The sequence below is a fragment of the Propithecus coquereli genome, unplaced genomic scaffold (genome assembly GCF_000956105.1).
Source record: "Propithecus coquereli isolate 6110/MARCELLA unplaced genomic scaffold, Pcoq_1.0 Scaffold10, whole genome shotgun sequence".
NCBI lineage: Eukaryota > Metazoa > Chordata > Mammalia > Primates > Indriidae > Propithecus > Propithecus coquereli.
This window is the reverse complement of record NW_012133858.1, coordinates 14,656,212-14,678,311: the sequence shown is the minus strand read 5'-3', so window position 1 is coordinate 14,678,311 and position 22,100 is coordinate 14,656,212. Positions and strand designations below refer to the sequence as shown.

The 22,100-nt window shown below is 36.2% G+C and overlaps 1 protein-coding gene across 3 annotated transcripts in view; it reads left to right on the top strand.

Annotated features, from left to right (window-relative positions):
* The first annotated feature begins 11,887 nt into the window (after positions 1-11,887).
* Positions 11,888-22,100, top strand: part of TP63 (tumor protein p63) — a 221,784-nt gene continuing 211,571 nt past the window's right edge. The window contains exon 1 of one of the 3 annotated variants that reach the window (XM_012640219.1): positions 11,888-12,039. In XM_012640219.1, coding sequence (XP_012495673.1) covers positions 11,978-12,039 — 62 coding nt within the window. In that variant the 5' untranslated portion in view covers positions 11,888-11,977. The remainder of the gene's footprint in view (positions 12,040-22,100) is intronic. The other 2 variants (XM_012640211.1, XM_012640194.1) reach the window with 2 other exon arrangements.

Sequence of the window (22,100 nt, the reverse complement as noted above, 5' to 3'; positions counted from 1 at the left end):
CAGCGCTGAGCTAAAGTGGAGAGCTAGCGCTGAACTTCTTAGCGACGCAGCTACCCTTCTCACCAGCACATTCCTGATAACGTTAGTGAATCATATGTTCTCTAGGCTGGCCCATCTAACATCTTCTCCTAGTGGATTTTCTGGCTTCACATTATGTATCTTTTCATGTCCATTTCCCTTAGCCTCTTTACTTCTTTTCTACCAACTTCCAGGGAAACTCATGCAATTTCTCTTTACTTGGCATTAGTCTCCACATTGGCCAGACTTCTACAAGCCACCTCAGCATGAGCTTACCCTGTCCACGGTGGTCCTTAACAGGACCATGTCATGAGAAAATTACCCCAAGTCAATAAACTCTTTCTTAAATTGTTTTATGTTTCAGCCTTTTCAATCAAGTACCCTCAAAATCTAGTTTCAGGGATTCCCATGGCTTCATCTGGCCCATGCTAGCTAATTCTGGCAACTCCCTTGGTATATTATTTATGCTTTCTTTTATCATGGCCAACACATCTGTAGCTGGGTTCTGATGGTATTTGACTGTACTTAGGGGCCTGGCAACCAAGAAAAGAGGTAAAAAGCACTCCTGAGGTGGGATATCTATTGCTTGCAGAGAAATACCTCTACAGAACCTTTCAGTACGAGGGAAGGGCCAGCTCTTACTAGGAAACTGTGGCCCATCTCCACAATCTCTGAGGATTTAGGAGAGTCTATAGAACTAACTTACCAGGGGCATCTATTCAATGTCCCTAGCCCATATTTCAGGGTCTCAGGTGGTTCCAACCAGCCTTGGCTGAATATTCAAACATCTCTGTAGCTCTGTGACTCTACCTACCAAGTTCTCAGTCTGCTGCTTAGCTTTGTTTGTTTTGCAAATAGGTCCTTGTTTCTTTGTAAGCTACCAAAAAGACCATCTGGCTCTCACACTTAGCTTTTAACTGCTTGTTAAGAGCCCTCAGTTTCTCAATATCTCTCTGGGGTGTCAATACAACTTAGCAATAAACATACAACTCTGCTATCCTTGTAGGCACTGTTCCTACCATATCTCCCCAAATCCTGAATCTTAGCACCTAGAGAGTCTACCACTTCAGTGGATATTTTCCCCGGTCAACATCACTGAAATCTATATAGCACTTGTGCCTCCACTTTCAGCCAGGAACTGTTGATAGTGTGTATACAGCAGTCCTCAGCAGGCCACCCTGTTTGCTTGATGGATACATGAGCCATTTCCAAAACCCCAACTTCCTTCTCCATTATTGGACCACTTTCAGAACCACTTCTATCACTCTGCGTCCTCTGAGAAGCAGATCTAGAGATGGGATTGGATGTGCAAAAGATGTATTGGAGAGAATGCCTGTGGGGGATATACTATACATATATTACCATAGTATAATATTTTATATAAAATATATATTAGGTAGGCACATACATATGTATATCACATGTAACATGCATATACACATATACATACATAAATGTGTGTATACATACATGTGTATATACATATTATCACTATCTATCATCTATCTTTTTTGTCTCCATGTATACATAGTCAGGGTCTCATGACCTGAAAAAGGAGGATGAATTTTTACTTTGAAAATGTTTTTCTTAAATTATTAGCATAGTATCAATGGTAGTCCAATTCCATGGGGAAAATTATTTATTCTATCCAGAAATATAATATAAGGGATATCTGAATAGGAATCCAGATGGGTTAAATGGATTAGTGGCTGAGCAATAGACTAGAATGTTAACTACCCAAAGGCTGTGAGAAGTAGTTGTGTTTTCAGGCTGAGGTTATTCCTCCAAGGTAGCACTTTCAATTTACCCCTTAGAAACTTGGTACAGAGATGTTGCTGTAAACAAGATCCACTTAGGGATCATCCCATGGGGATTCCCCTGTAAGGATGCCCTGAGAATCATTTCCATCCCACAGAATCATTTTATCAGTGCATCCACCCCCATGTCGCTTGAACAATTTGCATGACCCAGATTTCAAAATAAGCAGAGTTAACATTCTTGACTCATGGCCCAAGTGTGGGTGCTCACCATGAGCTCATGCCTTCCTTTGGGGGCTGGCATTTGTGGGGCTTATGTTATCATGCTAACTGGACCAGGAAAAAGTCACAAAGGGACATGTGCTAGAGATTATGCATAGGACTCTGAGATTTAAAAATGTGTATGAATGTATTCTGAATCTTTTTGAGAGTCAAAAGTGTAATAATTTCAGAGAAATAGGTTAACCTGACTTCAGATCTCAGCTCTCCCAGTATTTGACTGAATGATTAATAGTTACCAACTATCTCTTCCTGTGTAAAATGCAATCAATAGCACCTAACTTGATTACATCCCAGGATTTTTAGTGGTTATCTAAATAGTAGTTATGGACATAAAACACTTAGTAAATGGCAAACAGTATAAAAATTCTGGTTTTTGAAGATGTAAGGAGGAGACAACTGTGTTTTATTTATTTTTGTTTTTCCAGAGCCCTGCACAACACCAGGCATATCACAGGCATATAATTAACGTTATTTTATTGAGTGGATGGAGTCAGGTCTGGGAGTTAGAGAGGGGTCCATTGTAGGCCATAGCGACTGATGCTTATACGATCGTGTGATTGTGAGTTTGTTTCTCAAGCTGTCTGAGTCTTAGCTTCCTCACACATAAAGTGGTGGTAATGATACCACTTGTCCTAGCCACCTACTTCACATGACAGTTGAGAGGCTGTGATGAGATAATGTCTGCAAAAGTGTTCTGTAAAATCTAAAACACTATACAAAGTCTTGTTATTTTAATAAGTCATTCTTTTCTGTGATTTTTTTCCTACATAAGTGATCTCTAAATTCCCTTTTAGCTTGTGTATAGCTAATTTTTTTTAAAAAAAAAAGGGCATTTAGAAATGTCTAAAGCTCCTCTTCTGCAAGCTGTATTTCACGAAGCTGCACCCCAAAAAGACATCATCTTGCCATAGGCTTTGGAATACACAGATAGGGTCTTTGTTTCCTTGGCTCACATTCATCTCCTTTCCTTTTGGAGATTATGGCTTTTATGACTTCCTGATGATCAGTACCAAAACAATAAGGCATGAATTTGCAAATGCGTGTCTGTGGTTGAGGTTCAGCAACACCTCTGTCTCTTGAGCTCAAATTAACCCCAAGAAAGTGAATAAGAATGTTGCATTCTATCTTCCACCTACACACCTGCTTCTTGAATGCTAGTACACATACTCTTGTTGGAGCAGTTTTAATCAGGTACCAGATAACCCAAACCAAGAGCCCAGCAGGCAAATTGGTCATCAGTAACTTAGGGTTATAGCTATGCCATGGTCATTCTTTTGTCTATGAAGCTTAAGATGACAAAAGGAGAAGAAAATCATTCTCAACTGGGAGCTCTTTGAGCATAGCAATTGGATCTTATTGATCCACTTTGTACCAATAGCACCCAGCACACTGATAGGCACATAAAGAAGGAAATATTCCTGTTGAATCTATTAATCAACTATCAAATTAAGGAGTGCTATACAGTCTTATGAGAGAATCATACTGGACACCCACTAGAAATCCAGGTCTCATCACAACATCATCCACTGTCATTTATTTGCAATAAGCAGTTAAACAAGTGCATTAAGAGCTAAAAGTAATTTTATTTTGAAGACTACGTATATGTTACTTTTCTCTTTCATTCTTCCAACAAATATTTATTTTGTACCTAGAATGCACTATGTATAACAAGGGTAGAAGTTATCACTGTAGATCAAAAAATAAATAAATATAAGCCCTTCTTACATTGCTGGATTAGAAGTTTACAAACAAATTCATGGCCCTTTATCACAAGGATAGAACTTCATGTTACACATTTTGTGTAACTATCTTTGGTTTTTTCTCTTATTTTTCTATACCTTGATGTTTCTGCTGATTATAGATTTCCTCATTTACCTATATTTGTTTTTTTTAATTTTTTAAATATTTAAGTATGGTAAAAAACATATAAAATTTACCATCTTAACTAATTTTAAGAAAACAGCTTGGTAGTGTTAAACATATTCACATTGTTGTGCAACAGATCTCCAGAACTTTTTATCTTGCAAAACTAAAACTCTATACCCATTAAACTACCACTGCCCAGTACAGCCTTTCCCTGTCTCTGATAACTCTACATATGTATTTTTTTTAACATTATAAGTATTTCATAAGCTAACTCAAACCATTTTGGAACAAAGTCATTTTATGTTTATATGTTTATAGATAAATAGATGAGTCATATGTAAATATAGCCTTTAAGAAGTTTGAACTCATAGAATTACAGACTCTTGGTGTTGGAATCTTTAATATAATATATACAGAATCTTCAATATAATATATACAGCCTTTTCTTCTGCAGCCCCAATCTAAAGCTTGACAGACATACCTGCTGTTTTCAGTACTGCCATGTGTTTGTGTTCCTACAAACACAAGAATAATGATAAACTATTTCATGCATTCTTATCATAAATGGCCACATGATGTATAGTACATTTATAATTGTATATTCTAAACAATATACAGAAAAGAACCTGGGTTTTGATTAAATATTTAGGATATTGATTTTTCCACTCACAATTTTTCATGCTTCATAAAAAGAGGAAAACATTCCCATATTTCTCATGCCAATTACTGCAAGAGAGATATTCATATTGTGATATGATTTCCAGCCCGAAATCTTCAGTGACTCCACATATAGTGAGTCAAGACCACCTGGGCAAGAGTATCCTTGGAAGCTATTCCTACACCAGGACGAGTAGCAATACTTTAATTATGTGCAAATGTAGGGGCTAACCACATAAATGTATCCTCTCAAGCCCAAACTAAAAGTGTCCCCTATTCAACTTGACCATGGCTGGATCCTAAAAATCCTGCCACCACTCTATCATCACTCTTGTGAGGTGAAAGATAATGAAAGAAAAATTGGAGTAGAAACGGACAGTAATGTTAAAAGATTGCAGTTAAAATATTTCACAGTATATTTTACAAAAACATATGACAATGTAAACATATTGCTAAAGTAATTCCCAGGACCTTGGAAAGAACTGTGCAAGTCTTGACATTTCAACTTTTTAGGTTCACAGTAAATCTTCTTCTAAGAGGAGGAGAAGAGGCCCAGGGAAACTCCTTGGTGGGCTCTAAAAACCCAACAGTTCCTGATATGAGACACTGAGGTGAACACAGCCGTCACTTTTATGGTGATTCTGCCAAAAGTTTGTAACTGAATCTAATCATGTGGAAACAACAGTCAAAGCTAAACTAAAATATGTTCTACAAACTAACTGGCATGTATGTTTCAAAAACACCTGTGTCATGAAACACAAAGAAACTGTTCCTAATTCAAAAATACTAAAGAAACAGGACAACCAAATGCTGTATATCATACAGAATTTTCTCTTGCTGTAAAAGACATTGTTGGGGCCATTGACAACTCTGAATAAGGTGTATAGAGTAGATAATATTTTATGGTTATAAACTTCCTGATTTCAATGATTGAACTGTGATTATGTAAGATATTTCCTCATTTTAGGAAATACACAAGGAAACAGCGTAAAGGTATATCAGATCTGCAACTGACAAATGGTTCAGGGAAAAAAAAAAAACCTGAGCAGTGCCAAATAAGGACTTCCTGTGTTTCCTTATTTATCTCTCACTCACGTGGGCTTTGAGCAAAGGAGGGGTGGGAGTAAGGAGCAGCCCCCACACAGCTGTTCAGGGATGTCTGGAAAAGAAGCCCACCCACATTGCTTCTGAACACTGGGTGTGACTTGGAGGGTATCAGGTTTGTCTGTTAGGGAAACTGCCAACCTCCTCCCTCCCCAATTGGCTTCTGTGTTTCCTTGCATGCCCTCTGAATAGAAAAGTGTCCCTGAAACATCTTCTTTCTTTTCAGTAGACTCTGAGACATTAGCTTAACTATACATTTTTCCATTTGATGAATTCCACCGACCTGCCAAGCAGGTGAAGTCAGAAGAAACACATGTCTTAGCTTTTAATGTATTTGCGTTTTCATTGAATTAAAAACATTTGGCTACCATTCGGGATGCTTGAGTTCTAGGACCAGCTTTATTCCTACTAGATGTCAGAACGTAGCAATTATTAGATCCATCGAGCACAAAGTTGGAGGGGTTAGTAGGATCCTCCTCAAAGCAGAGCTTTTGTTTTAACTTCTGTGAAATGACAATTGTAGAGTTGAACTGAATTTACGTACAAAAAAGCATCATAAAACTAAAAATCACCACACTCTTCAGTCCCTTCAATTTTAGTACATTTGGTGAATTTACTTCACCACTTCCTATGCTAGAATGTTTTCTCCTGGTCCCACACTATAAAAGCAGGATGACCTGGAGAGGACAAGACCTGAGGTTTAGATATCCCGACACAAAGGAATTCAGCTTCTCTGATCACACAGTCACAGACTGCCAGAGCTCTAAGGAGCATGCAAGGTCATCTGCTTTAAGCCCCTCATTGTGGCATCTGTTGTTTTCTACTGTACTTACTGTCTTTTCTTTGGTTAACAGAACCTTTATTTTCTTTTGAAAGCTCTCTTTGCCCAGTCATGGTGGCGCTATTAACCAAGGTGTTCAGACTTCTCCTGGCCAAACATGACATCTTCCTTCTGGGATTTTGGATCTTAAACTGAATGACTCAAATTCAAAAAACCTGTTGGATCTGACTTATGTCTGCAGTGGCACTGCGCAGGGACTCCCTATTCATTCCTCTTACTTAGATCCCAGGAGCTATCCTGGCTCTAGCCTTTCCCAAAATCTGGGTTTTCAACTTTCTCTTCCAGTCCGTCAATTTTCACATTACTTTTTATGTATTTTTTCTCTTTTTTGGTTTTAATTAGGTAGAATTAGTTTCTATGCTTATAACCAAAGAATACTAAGTGATATATGCTTTCTCTTTAAAGATAAAGGGCTGATAACTAGAATTTATAAAGAACTCAGGAAAATCAGCAAGAAAAAAATGAAACAATCCCATTAAAAAGTGTGCAAAGGACATGAACAGAAACTTTCAAAAGAAGACAGACTAATGGCCAACAAACATATGAAAAAATGCTCAACATCTCTAATCATCAGGGAGATGCAAATCAAAACCATAATGAGATATCACTGAACTCCAGTGAGAATGGCTTTTATCAAAACGTCCCAAAACAACAAATGTTGGCATGGATATGGAGAGATAGGAACACTCATATACTGCTGGTGGGACTACAGATTAGAACAACCTCCATGGAAAGTAATATGGAGATACCTTAAAGAGCTCAAAGCAGAACTACCATTTGATCCAGCAATCCCAATACTGGGTATTTACCCAAGGGAAAAAAAGACATTTTAAAAAGGCATCTGCACTTGAATGTTTATAGTAGCACAATTCACAATTGCAAAGATGTGGAAACAACCAAAGTGCCCATCAATATATGAGTGGATTAATAAAATGTGGTATATGTATACCATGGAGTACTACTTAGCCATTAAAAAAATGGTGAACTAATACTTCTTGTATTAGCCTAGATGGAACTGGAGCCCATTCTTCTAAGTAAAGTATTACCGTCACAAGAATGCAAAAACAAACACCACGTGTACTCACCATTGAATTGGTACTAATCAATCAACACTTATGTGCACATATGGAAGTAATTTTTATCGAGGATTGGGCAAGTGGGAGGGAAAAGGAGGAGGGGATGGGTAAATGCACGACTAATGGGTGCAGTGCATGCTGTCTGGGGGACGGGCACACTATAGCTTTGACTTGGGTGGTGCAAAGGCAATTTATGTGGCCAAAGGGTTTGTACCCTCATAATATTCTGAAATTAAAAAAAAAAGATAAAGAATTTCAGGGCTCAAAGAGAGTAGGCTACTTGCCTGAGGTCTGGGAGTAAGTTAAAACCAGAGCTCAGACTAAACCCAGGTGAATTCTCGTCACTACATATGCTGTCTCTTTTAGAGTTGAGGCAGTCTTGGAAGCAAGGAGTTATCACTCTGCTATGAAACTCAGTAGGACCAAGAATAAGTTAATATTGAGCTCTTCATAAGTCTATCAGACTTCTGCTTCTGGCCGTAATTGAGTATCTGAGGCCAGAATTCATTCTTAATAATGAAAAAAAAAAGAAGGAAAAGAAAAAAGACAAAAAAGAAACAATCCACACAGCTGTAAAAAGAATGAGTTACTGATAAAGGTAACAATGTGGATATATCTCGGAAATAATGGCATCAATGAGCAAAAGAATCTAGACACAAAAGAATACATGCTGTGTGCCTCCATTTGTGTGATATTCTAGCACTGTGCTGTCCAGCATAGCAGCCAGTAGCCACATGTGGATACTTAAATTTAAGTTGATTAAATTTAATAAAAAACAAAAATTGAACTCTTCAGTCACATTAGCCACATGTGGCTAGTGACTACCATACCAGGCAGCGCAAATATAGAATATTTCCTTTTCTCACGGAAAGTTCTATCGGATAACACTGTTCTAGAAAATATACAACTAATTTGTATGACAAAAAGCAAGAGAGTGATTGCCTAGGGCCAGTGGTGAGGGAAGACCGATTGCAAAGGCATAGGAGGGAAGTTTCGGGGTAACAGGAATGTCAGACTCTTGATTGTGATGGTGGCTACGTGATGTATAATGTGTCAAAACTCCTCAAACTGAACACTTAGAATGGGTGAACTTCATTGTATATAAATTATAACTAAGTGAAGGTTATTCTAAAATGCCAAGTGTTCTTGTAAATCATTTTTATTATTTGCATACTTATTATTAGATGATTTTTGTAAAGATATACTAGAAAACATTTTTCCAGTCTCTAGCAAAATTAGATATGAATTAGCTAGCAAGCCTGCCCTCAAATTGTTCACAGTCCAATACAGGAGATGAATCTTATTCAACAATGGCTAGAATTCATGAAGAAAGTTATAGGTTCTGTTACATAAACAAGTGCAGAAGTAATAATGTAGGCCATTAAAGATAGGGGGGGTTTCTTTCATTTGGTGGGATGAGGGAGATTTGGTGGTCTTTGAAGGATGTACAAACTGTAGCTATGTGCAGATGGGGTTTTAAAACATTCTTGGGAGAGGACAAAATATGATCCAAGGCAGGAGAGTAACCAGAAAAGTATGAAATCTAGAGGAGAGAGTGCATAAAAGAAAGTAGTTGTGAAATAATTTTCATGGGTCTAAGTGAGAAGCGTTTGTATTATGAATGCCTGTGTTTGATAGCCTGCACATTCTTGGCTATTAGGAGTTGAGAAGATGACAGTGTTCCTTTCTCTTGCATTACATCCAGTGCTCCAGGCCCTAAGTGCTGCTCCTTCCCTAAGTACTTTCTCCTCCCCTTCATACAAATCAAAAATCTTCACAAACATCATTGGAACAGGCAGGTCATGGTCAGAAAGGCAATCACCTTCTCCGAGGCTTCTGTCTAGGTTATTACATTGCAATCTCTCCCTAAGAGACTTAAAGTCTTAGAAAAGCATCTAACTTGCACACCAAAAAAAAAAAAAAGTAGTTTATGCATTTGTGTAGTAACCTGAGTCCCCTGGGGGAAGAGGGATGCAATGTAAATATGAAGCAATTATGTTAATTATGGTATAATTGTCACTTATTTTCCTTGGTTGTAGATGCTTGTGTGCTATTGGTGTATCGTTGAATTACAGAGAGTTTGCCTTTTTTCCCATGGTCAAGGGAACTCTCTCCGTTTATTTCCATAATGCAATAGGAACCAATATTTTTTATAATTATTTTCATAAAATTTGTTGCCATTTAATATCTGTCCCTCTTAGCTAAGTAAATTCAGGATTTTTTATAACAACTATTGAAGTCATGACATTTAAAATGTTTTTTAAAAAATAAGTTAGGCTATAAACTTTTTAAAATACCACACACACAAGAAATGTTTTTGAATCGATTACTTGGGAATCTATAGACTTGAAAAGTAATTTAAAATATTTAGAAGAGTTCTTCATTATTTCTCAGAACCACTGAAGGATAAATATCAGACCTGGAAAGAACACTAGGGCTTGCTACTCCAAAGTGTGGTCCAAGGACCAGCAGCACTGATAACCTGGGAACATATTAGAAATGCAGAGTCTCAGGCCTCACCCCAGACCTACCGAACCAGAATCTGCATTGACAAGATTTCCAGGTAATTCACAGGCACATTAAAGTTTCAGAAGCTCTGCATAGAAGACATCACTTCGCCTTTCATTTTATAAATGGGAAAAGCAACGCCCTGTGTGATGGAATCACTTGGCCACGATCACAGCAAATTGATTATTTTCAATTTAAGAACTTTAGGTCATCTGTATTTGCCAATAGCAGGGAAGAAAGCCAAACACTTTAACTCCTATTAACAAATCTATAACTAATTAGTAAAATGATCTTCCCTTCAAGTTTCACATTTTGTAGAACAAGCTGTTTGATTTGGCTGGGGCTCGGGCCAGCATGTTTGTGAATTTCACAATTCACAGATGTTAGACACTGGCAGGCTAAGTAAAGGAAGAGAATGTCAAGTTTTAAATAGCTTCTCCCTTCCATTCTGGCTGAAGCATCAAATGAAATATATTTAAGATACACATTTTGAATCAGAATTTCTTATAGGGAAATGTCAAATTTCTCTGAAAAGGGCTTTAGATTAACTCACAACTTTGACATCTACCGATGTCACCAGTTTACAGGTGTCCTGTGTTTAGGGAATGAATGGAAGATGTGAACTTGCCATATTAGTGACACTTGGGCACACAGAATGTTTTTTTCTTCCTGTTGGAGTCTGTTCTAATTTAGCTTCTGAATCATATTTCATTCAATTTCCAAATCCACAAAACCAAGATAGGTTTACAGCCCATATTCAGAAAGGAAAGAAATTATTCTGTATGTAGACTTTTCCTGATGTTATACTAATTTCGAATATATAACAATTTTATGGTTTTATTACAAAATAGGTTAAGTCAAAGAAAAACAAAAATAGCAAAAATAGTAAAACATAAATGAAAGTGAAGCAGACTAATCGAGTTTGAAATAAACTAGAATATTTTCATAAGCAGGCAATTTGAAATAATTTCGTAAGCCTCAAAATATTTTAAAATATTTCCCATTTTAATATCACTTTAATAAAATTATTATATTATATATGCGTGTATGTGTTTGAGGCAGGATATTTAAACAACTCAGTAAATGTTATTTTCTTTCATTTGGGTCAGGCGAAACTTTTAAGGGGATGTGAATGGGATATCTCTTTCTCTTAGTTGAGAGGAAGAGTGAGTTCTAGGTTAAATATAATCAAGGAATTTCCCTGTCTTTGCTATTTGAGATTGTGACCACAACAGGCGGTTGGCTGAAAGGGAGACTGAAGGAGGGGGGGTGTGGAGTGGGGGAAGATATTTAAAAAAACAAAAAACTTTTCTAAGCAGCTCTGCAAAAAATGTTAGCCCCAGTAACAGTTACAGAAATCCTCGAATCAAATCAGTACACAGATTCAAGAAAGTGTTATTTAGCTGCAGCAGGGTGGACACTCATCAGCTCAGTTCTGTTACAAAAGCCCAGGCTGCTGAAATTAAACTCTGATGCCATTCATGCCAGCATCCAATCACGAGAGAGATCAGAAGTTCAGAGATGCCTCCACCTCCAAATTGCCAACAACAAGTGTGGCTACTATACGTCAAAGACTCTAAAGCCGTGATACAGGGGGAAAAACAACTTTAGAGAGGATGCCCAGCTGGTAAGAATCAACTGTTTATGATGTTTTAGTCACTTGATGAATCTCATTGGCTAAAATCAAGAAACGCTCCGCCTATTTGCAAATATGTGTGAAGGGGGGAAGTGTCTAAACTTCTATGTCTGATAGCATTTGACCCTATTGCTTTTAGCCTCCTGGCTTCTTTATCTATATATACACAGGTATATGTGTATATTTTATATAATTGTTCTCCATTTGTTGATATCAAAGAGAGTTGAAGGCAATGAATTTTGAAACTTCACGGTGTGCCACCCTACAGTACTGCCCTGACCCTTACATCCAGCGGTGAGTTTAAACGTGACATAACTTCTATCAAAACTTAATTGGAGTGCCTTGTGTATTATGAATGTTTCTTCTGTGTACCAAGAGCAATCCCTCCTTGTTTAGTGAGCACAGTGATATTATTTTGAACTTTCTGTGGACTTAAAGTGGTCTGTGAACATATTTCCTAAATTTCTTTTTTAGTTGATGTCTAGATCTACAAAGTGACAAAGTTTGAAGACAATCCTCCCACTTTTTAAAAATCATCATACCATTTTAAGGTGTTTAAAATACATTATTTGCCTTGCTCAGCAGCCACTCACCCAAGAAGAAGAAATTTCACTGGGCAGGGATGTAATAATCTATAGACGATCTTTAAGTCAAAATAAACACCAAATAATTTTATTTATACATTACAAAATAGATAAATAGCCATTGTTATACAAAACAGATTATGGCTTGTCATTTTGGTTCTAAGGAATATTTTCTTTCTGGTATGTTTCATAACAAACCTCATCTTTTGACAAATTTGACTTTTAAAATCTGTAATTATACAGAATTTTATTTATGTTTATTGGAAGAAACATTTGCTTAGTGAGAGGGAATATTATTAGTGAGAGTGCACAATTGTGTTTGTATGTGTTTCAAATTAGACTTTGCTATTTTTAAACTGGTAAATGAAATCTGAACAGTGTTTTTCCAGTCATAAAGTTATGGGAGCTATTCAAGTTGTATGTAGTGGTGTGATGTTGTTAATTTCACAGCATGAGATTTTGTACTTTATTTTATGAGACTAATGAGAGAGGTCCTGTGAGTGTTGAGAATGGAGGGGTTATGAAGGGTTAACTTGTCATTTACCACCTGTCTGTCTATCGGAGCCTCATATTAGAAGTGGATTCAGCTCTCTCTGGGCAGCACTCAGCATTGCCTAGCAGATTATGAAAGTGTGATCTTTTTCATTAAAATGATTTGCCACTGTGTAAAACACTAATGTGGACTATGCAGAGTCTGTTTCTCTTCCTGTGAGGTTTTTGGTGGGCTCTGTGAGAAAGCAGAAGAGGAAAAGGAAGGCAGAAAGATAAATGGAATGGTGAAGAGAAAAAAAAAAAAAAACGTGAGGAAGGAAAAGGAAAGAAAGAGAGGAAGCAAGTTTGGGGTCTCCCAGGTTGAAATGAGAAATGTAGATGGTGATTTGATTCCTTTCTTGCTGTCTGCCATAAACAACAATATTAGCAAAAATGAATGGCCCTGGAGTTTATGTCCTTGGATAACTTGAAAATTAGATTTAGCTGGAGTTGGGAATTGGGTCAATATAAAAAGCAAAACATCAAAGGTTTTCTAGTTCTCGAAATTTTTTCCAATCTCAAAATGATCTATTCCATTAAACATATTTGGAAATAATGTTTGTAAGAACGTAATTGTACTGAAATATTAGCCTTATAATGCTTCCTTTGAGGGCATCCTTCATAAAGTAGGTACTTGGATCCACAGAAGCTTTAGAAGGAACTTTCTTCTGTTGACTAGCATCCTGCACTTCAATTCTGCACACTTCTGTCTACAGGCATTTCTAGTGATTGATGAAGGAAGCCTATAAACATAAATAAATAATGAAATTGCTTTTTATATTGCCCTGACAACCTGTTAGTTCACGGAACAAATACCATCTCGGTTTTTAACATACCGTAAATATTCTGAGCAATAACAGTATTTTTATTTTTTTATTTCAGAATGTTACTGAGGTACAAGTGTTTGGTTACATGGATTGCTTTTGTACTGTTTGAGACAAAGTTATAAGTGTGCCCATCTCCCAGACATTTTTAAATAGTTTTATATTTTCCTAGAATGCCTTGAGCTTTAATCATGGCGCCTGTCAGTTTGGGGGAAAGGAGGGAAGCACGTGGAAGAGCTGTGAGATTGTGGTTCGGGATGGTCGGGGGACATTTATTTGCCTAATAATTGTTTTAGGCAAGAATATGTACTTCCAATTTGTAATGAAAACCTAACCATTAAATAAAGGTAAGAAAAATACTTGTTACTAGTATCTACTCTGTGCAAGGCACTGTGTATACAATTGTGAATAAGGTATGGCTGTAATGTTCATTCATTTAATCCTATAGTATTTAAATCTTTAATATCAGATATATTTTCCTCAAATATTGTAATTGTTTTGCCACATATATGAAGGACTGAATTATTACAATTTTCCCATCTATACTACTTAGTGAATAAATGAATGAATAAGTGAAATATCACTATATGAAATCTGTATAATACTGTATATTGTCAAAACAAGGATCAAACGATACTTTCTTTGGTGCCTAATGAGTGAATGGGTTTGAGTTGGTTTTTCTAAGCAGACAACTCTTGTAGTTCTCAGTTTACAAAATCTATTTTAAGAAAGACCAAATTTAATCATTCCATAATCATAGTCATCTACACAGTTAAATTTGTCTGTACTGACCTTGTCTTTAGAAAGGAGTCATGAAAGTGAATTTTTTAAGCAAAGAAAGAACAGGATATCTTGATATTTTTAATTGCAAGCTACCTTAATTCATGAATTTCTTTTTATCATCAAAGAACAGAATAAATGATAGATGCTATTACTATTTATTACTGAATATTAATGCTATTCCAAAAAAGCCAGTTTTAATATACATTTTAAAATACTATTATAATTCTCAGTTAAAATTGAGATTTCACCATTTTTTTTCTTTCTCCTTGAACATATTATGCATTTACTTGTGCTCTGATGTTGATGCTAATTTACTTTAGTCTTCGCAAAAAACTTATCTGAAAATCAAAATGGCAGTTAAAACTACAGAGCTTATTAAATTTCTCTTTTGGTGATATTGACCATTACAAAAGAGAAGAAAATTTGGATAAAATCACAAGTGTTGTCATTTGATTACTAACTTAATTTTAACAAAACTATTGACGCATAGATGAAATTGTGCAAGATCAATAAGTCAATGAGTTAAGTATCATTTCATTATAAACACAATGAGTTCTGTTCATTATTTTTTATTAGATTCAAAATGAAATCTAAAATTTAGCATACTAGAAGCTAAATCTTTGTTAATTTATTTTTTGGGTTATAATTTGGGCCTTTTGCATTCCTTTTTAGAATTAGCATATGGTTTGTAAAATTTACTTTTTAAGGAAGTAATTCTAATAGATTAAATTCTTTCAAAATATCTTTTCAAAAAATAAATCAATTAAAATGAGAAAAATGAATCAAGATTAAATTTTAAAATAATATGATAACTAAGGGCTAAAAATAAAAGTAAACATCATTATAATTTGAACCACTGGAAAAATGTTTTGATTATTTTTCTCAGTCACCCTCTACTCCAAAGAAACATCAAACTGATTAAAATACTATATGGATCAATAAGAAGTGTTTCTTGTGTGAATTACATATTTGTCATCAATTTTATGCTTTACTAGCTTAAAGGTCAACTTTTCTAACTGTGCTTTCTAAATATATCACAAAAGGAAGGGTGGTGACAATGAACTTACAGTGGAAGACTGTTTCTTTTGTCAGATAAAATGACATGAAGGTAGATTCAGCTCTGTTTAGGTGTCTTCCACTAGCTTCTCCAACTACTCCTTATCCTTCTTGTTCTGTGCCTCGGGAAGCTGACCTGTAAGGGTTGCTGTAACAGTTCCTTTCTTCTCTGGTTTCCTCTTGAGTTCAATCGGTGAGAACCTCCAGCAGAAGAGTGAAGTTGCAATATTAGTTTCCCTGGCCAACTCCCTGTTGGGTTTTCTACTAAAGGCTGCAGGTCCTCTTGGAGGCCCGTGTCACAGGCTCAAGTCTCTTGAGTTTGAGCAACTACTCCCCACCCTCCCTTTTCTTTGAACTTCGAAATGGTAACCATTTCCAGCCATTGTTAATTCCAGAGAGCCACATCATATCCCTTACCTTCATTAAACTCTCTTCAAGTACCCTTCGTTCTTGCCAAGATCATGGCAGCTACAAGCATAAAAAAATAAGCCCATAGTGTTATTTATGTACATATGAAGACTTCCAAAATGGTTGATACAGCAATTAATAATATAATTTTAATGTCTGCTGTGGGGTAAAGGATGTATCCATCTATTTCAATGAGCAAACCAGGTTTTAACCATCTCCATAATCACTAAGTTTCTCTGTCTGACTGAAAGAAATGAGCCAACGTGCTTCAGTCTGTGTATGTTCTTTTGTATATTCACTCTGTGTATACTCAGTACTTACAGAAGACAGGAAGAATTGGATTTACTTTTAATTAAAAAATTAAATTACAATTTATCTGCAGGGTCTAATGTAGTTGTCAGCAAGAAAAGGTGCTTCAAACCCTTGTAATTTTCGAAAGGATAAGTTTCAAATACCTTTATGACCATCTGAGGGTAGCCAAAAGTGCAATGCTGTTATAACTCTCTGTGCTGCTTCTGAGCTGTAAGTGCAGTGAAGTGGCTGTCAGGAAGTACGTTAGCAGAGTGCACACAGGACTTGCCAGAAGACCTGGACTGTAGTCTTACACACAGCAGTAACGGATTATGTGACCTTCATAAAATCGCTTGAATCATCTAAATCCAAGTTCCTTATAAGCTAAGTACGGAAACAACCTCTGATATGTTCACAATTAGGACTTTGAGAATTAAATATAAATCCAACTCAACTCTGAAATGTATACCTTTGGTGTACAGTAAATCGTCACTTAACATAAAGTTCTTAAAAACTGCAACTTTAAGCAAAACAATGTGTAACAAAACCAATTTTATCATAGGTTAATGGATATAAAGAAGAGTTCCTGCAGCGTATTTCTGGTCACAAAGACATCATCAAACTTCTCAATATAGCCCCAAAAGACCTCTAATATTAAACATTGAGATAAATGTGAGCTATACATACATTTAAGAAAGATTCATAAAAACAAGTAAGATAATTATTAATCCAATTTTGGTGAATCAGTGAGTGATGGCAGCTATAGTAGTGGTGGGTTAAATCAAGTAATAAATGTCTGCAAATTGAAACTTGTAAGAATCTCCTACCACTATGCAGTTAAAAAACAAACAGGAACAAGTTAAGTATGGGGGACTCGCTGAGCACTCTCATACCACACTGTTTATCATGGTATATTTATATGATTATAATACACTTGACAGATTTTTATTTTACAAAAATTTGTATTAATTCATTTATTTTCTAATCCACCTTTTTCTAGGTCAGGGCCTCAGCTGGGCAAAGCCTATCCCAACAGCTCAGGGCAAAAGGTGGGAACCAGCCCTGGACAGGATGTCATTGAGTTGCAGAGCACTCTCTCTCTCTCTCTCTCTCTCACACACACACACACACACACACACACACACACACACACACATACACTCTCATACTGGAACAGTTTAGACACAGCAGTTAATATAACATACAGATCTTTGGAATGTGGGAGGAAGCTGAGTAACCTAGGGGAAAACCCATGAAAACATGGGGAGAACATGCAAACTCTACACAGGTCCCAAGCTGGAAGCTGATTTTTTTTTTTTTTCTCTTCAGTTATAAGGAAATGATGTTGAGCAAAATGACATTATTCAAGGACCCACTGTATTGTTCAGTTCTACTATTGTATGTGTAGCAGGCCAGCAGACAGGTGCTTTTTCCCCAGCGACAATTGTGTCCTCATGTAGGCATACCTTGAATAACATTTTGCTCTATATCACTTTTAATTATGGGTCTTGATATCATCTTGGCTTGTCTCTTTCAATTCTTGTGCTTTAGAATTAAGGAATCTGACTCCCAGAGGGGTTAAGTCAATTTCCCAAGATTACACAGAAAAATAGTAGCAGAACCACGATGAGAATTCAAGTCTCTTGACTACCAATTCAATGCTATGTCTACCACAAAGCATAGCATTTTATTAGATCTGTATAAAATGTTACAGTTAACGAAGTGTTTCCCAGTGTATTATGTGTCTCCTGTGTGGTAGGCCTCCAAAGATAGTCACATCCGAATCCCTAAAACCTGTGAATGTGTTATGTTACATGGCAAAGGACAAATAAGGTTGCAGATGGAATTAAGGTTACTACTCGGATGACTTTAAAATAGTTGCTCATTTGGATTATCCAAGTGAGTACAATGTAATCACAGGAGTCCTTAAGAGTGGAAGTAGGAGGTAGAGGAGTCAAAGTAATGTGAAGTGAAAAAGGACTTGCCAGGCTATTGGCTTTGAAGATGGAAGAGGGTCATGAGGCTAGTAAGATGTGCAGCCCCCAAAGCTGGAAAAGACAAGGAAACAGACTTTCCCCTGCAGCCTCCAAAGGAACACAGCCCTGCCAAGACCTTGACTTCAGCCTACTGAGACCTGTCTCAAGCTCTGACCTACAGAACTGTAAGATCATAAATTTGTGTTCATTTAAGCCACTAAGTTTGTGGTAACTTATTATGGCAGCAGTAGGAAACTAGTACACAAAGTAAGGAATTTTTATCCCCAAATTGTCTACATGGAAACTAAGTTTTGCTTTGATGTGTTTGTTTATTTAAATAAACTGTTCCATAATTTATTATGTTTTTATGGTGCTAAGAGGAAAAGGTAGAAGATATGCGTGAAATACAATCCTTGACCTCAGGGTATCCAAAGTAGAACCATGTGCAATTAACATGAGGTGTGAGGAAGGATAGAAGGATGCTGGGGAAGCTGCCTGGGACTGCAGGTGCAGCACCCACCCTGGAGGCAGCAAATTGGAATGGTGATTTTTGTTACCAGTTTCTGTTAAAGTTCCTCAAACTCTTACACATGAGATAGGTCTGATTCTTAGATGGTAACTCTAAAATTTTGAAGCCCAAATTTAGATTCAGGAAACACAGGAATACACATGCTCTCTTCTCAGGTATTGGGAGAGTTTGGGTGGAGTCTTGGAATTGCACTGTACACAAAAACAAGCAATTTTGATTCATGCCGTTATCAGACCACACTTGGAGAAACAGTTCTAGACCTTTTGGTGCTATCAGGTTCCCAGTTAATTTTAGGTTTGGGATTACATAGAGCCTCTCTCTGAGAAATTGGGAGTGAGGGGAAGGAATGCAAAATCAGCATTTTTATCAAGCCCTAATCAGCTGACTTTAAATGACTTGTTTGTTTGCACACTCAATTTTGAAAAGCACTACCTACAGTGAGGCAAACGTAGACCCACTGCCCCAATAGCAGCTCATAAAAAGGAAATCAGGGATAATGAACCACAGAGACACATGTGTTCCCAAAAAGAGTCTTCATGTTCTCACTTTACTCAAAAGCCAAATGGATTGTGAGATTAAAGTGGCAATTTTCATTCTCTGTTTCAGGACAAGAGAGCCAAATTTCTGATTAGCTGTTTTGAAGCTCAAATTTGTTCTGACAGTTTCTAATTCCTTTAAAGAACTCACCAAGGAATAGTCCTCAAGCAACAAGTGATGGATGGATAAAACACTATAATTACGATCAAAGTCCAAAGACTCCATCTATATAATTACTCACTTCCCAAACTCTGAAAGTCACTTTGTTCCACTGAAAATAGGATGAGAAATGGACATGGGTGACGTGTACTTATTGGTTAGTCAAGGCTTTGTAAATGACAGTTATTAACATTTCTGTTTTACCTTAAGCCATATATTTGAGAGATAATATAGAGGGAAAGAATTAATTGTTTCAATTCTTATTTTTATTGTCTGCCTTCCATTCTCCATTTATATTTGACTCTCTTATTATGAGTTAGACTCTGTGAGGTTTACAATGAAATCATTAAGCTTAGAAGAATAAATGTAAGGGCTCAAAATCTCTTGCCACTTTAAATTTCCAGTTCCTTTTTCTTTTGTTTAAAATGAGCAAAATTAATCTGTCAACTTGAACAGCAAACACCCATTCTCAAATTCCATTAACTCAGGCAGCTCTCTTATAATTGAGGGCAAAACCAGCATCATAATAATGTTAAAACTGAGGAAACATTTTGACTCAAGAAATATAAAATGGAAGCTTGTGTGATAATTCGATCAGCCACATGGTTACTTAGAGTATATTTGTAGTGTAAGTTTTTTTTTCCAACAGATATTGGTGTAGATTGGAATAAATAATACACACAAATTCATGATAGGGGACTATGGAAACTCTTGCTGTTAAAGTCAAGTATGTTGTTCCTAAGATTGTGGGTTGCATTTAACTTAATTCCCTGGCATAGCCTGACATTTCATTAAGGTGATCAATTTTTAGAGCTTCCTTAAAAATACCTAACTTTAAATATTTTATTTGAAAGTCACCATTAGCTTTCTTTTCTTTTTCCTTTTTTATGGTTCTAAAAAACTTCCATTTTTGTGCTTGAATTTTATAGTGTCATTTACTTCTTCACTATATAAATAATTAGAATATAATATTCATTAAAGCTTTCAATGAGGAAATTCACTTTCTTCCAACTTTTCCATGACACTGCAACTGCCTCTAAATAGTGTTAATAAAACATATGTTTCCGTTTTATTATTTTTCTTATAACACTTTTGTTATCTCAGGCAATGAATGAAAACTTTATGCTTGATGGAATTTTTCAAACTAAATTACGAGCAATCAAAAGACTTCTAGTAAAAATGAGGGATTTTTCTCTAGCATCTTAATTGATACTATCTAATATGGTAAATATTTGCACCTGCACAAGCTATTTTTTAGTATCCTATAGAGGGTGATATGGCTTTAACTCAGATTTCTTTACCAAAACTTGAAATATTAGTGAATGATTTATCTTCAAGTTAGTACAGGTGCAAATGTGGTCCATCTTCGATGTAGCATTCACACACACTTTCTACAGCCTCATGTTAAATCACGTCTTCTTGTTGAGCAAAAGGCTTCAGTGATGCCCTATGAATGTACAACTGGACCTTCTATCTGGCATGCAAGGTCCCTGCTTATCTTCCTGTATAAAATTCATATACGATTTTACCTCTACATCATTACGCCTTGAAAGCAGTAAGGGGGAAAGCTTGCTTTTTCCTCGACCTTTCAACCTCCCTTCTTTTCTTTCTCTTTTGTAGAAGCTCTGCATTTCTTTGCTTCTTGTTAATGCAAGAGTATACCTCAAAAAGCTAAAAATACCACAGACTACGTTTTTTAAAACCAGTCCAAACTTTGCTTTGAAAAAGTAAAATCGAGCCATTTTGTAAGCTAAAGTAAGAAATTGTGACAACATATCAAAGATTAAAACATATAAATAAAATTGACAAAATATATGCCTTTTGGATTTTATAGGAAATTTGCTTTTTAGTATCTAGCTTATCTGAGTTGAGTATATTTTTAAAATATTTGTAAATTAGCTAATATTTAAATAGGTAAATATCCTTTGGTTGGGGAGACAAGGAGAAAAGGAAAAGAGAAACAATGACTTTGATAGTTCAACCTCATTGTAAACTTTGTAGTTTAGTTTGTAGTTTGAATACTACAAAGCTATTCAATAATGTTCAACAAATATTTACTAAAGTGAATGCCGGATATATGACAAAAAGGTTAAAACTTCGAAGTTATTTATTTGTTTTTACTCCAGTAAATCTGGTTCTGGAATCATCTGAATTAAGTATGAGGTAAAGGAAGATCTTTGAAGCTCAGGTAGAAACATAAGTGTCAGAGCACTTGAGGTACTCTCAGATGACATGTATTCAGGTAAAAGTATTTGTGGTCCCAGCTACTGCGGAGCTGAGGCAAGAGGATCACTTGAGCCCAGATAGTGGTCCCCAACCTTTTTGGCACCAGGGACTGGTTACATGGAAGACAATTTTTCCATGGACCAGTGGGTGGGAAGGATGGTTTTGGGATGATTCAAGAGCATTACATTCATTGTGTACTTTATTTCTGTTATTATTACATTGTAATATATAATGAAATAATTATAGAACTCACCATAGGTTAGGGACCCTTGGCCTAGGAGTTTGAGGTTGCAGTGAGCTATGATGACACCACTGCACTCCAGGCTGGGTAACAGCGAGACCTTTTCTCAAATTATAAAAAAAAAAGTATTTGTGACTTGCTATTAATGATATCTCAAGAAGTATTAGACAAATGACATGTTTCCAATAATCATGGAAGCCAACAAAGAAA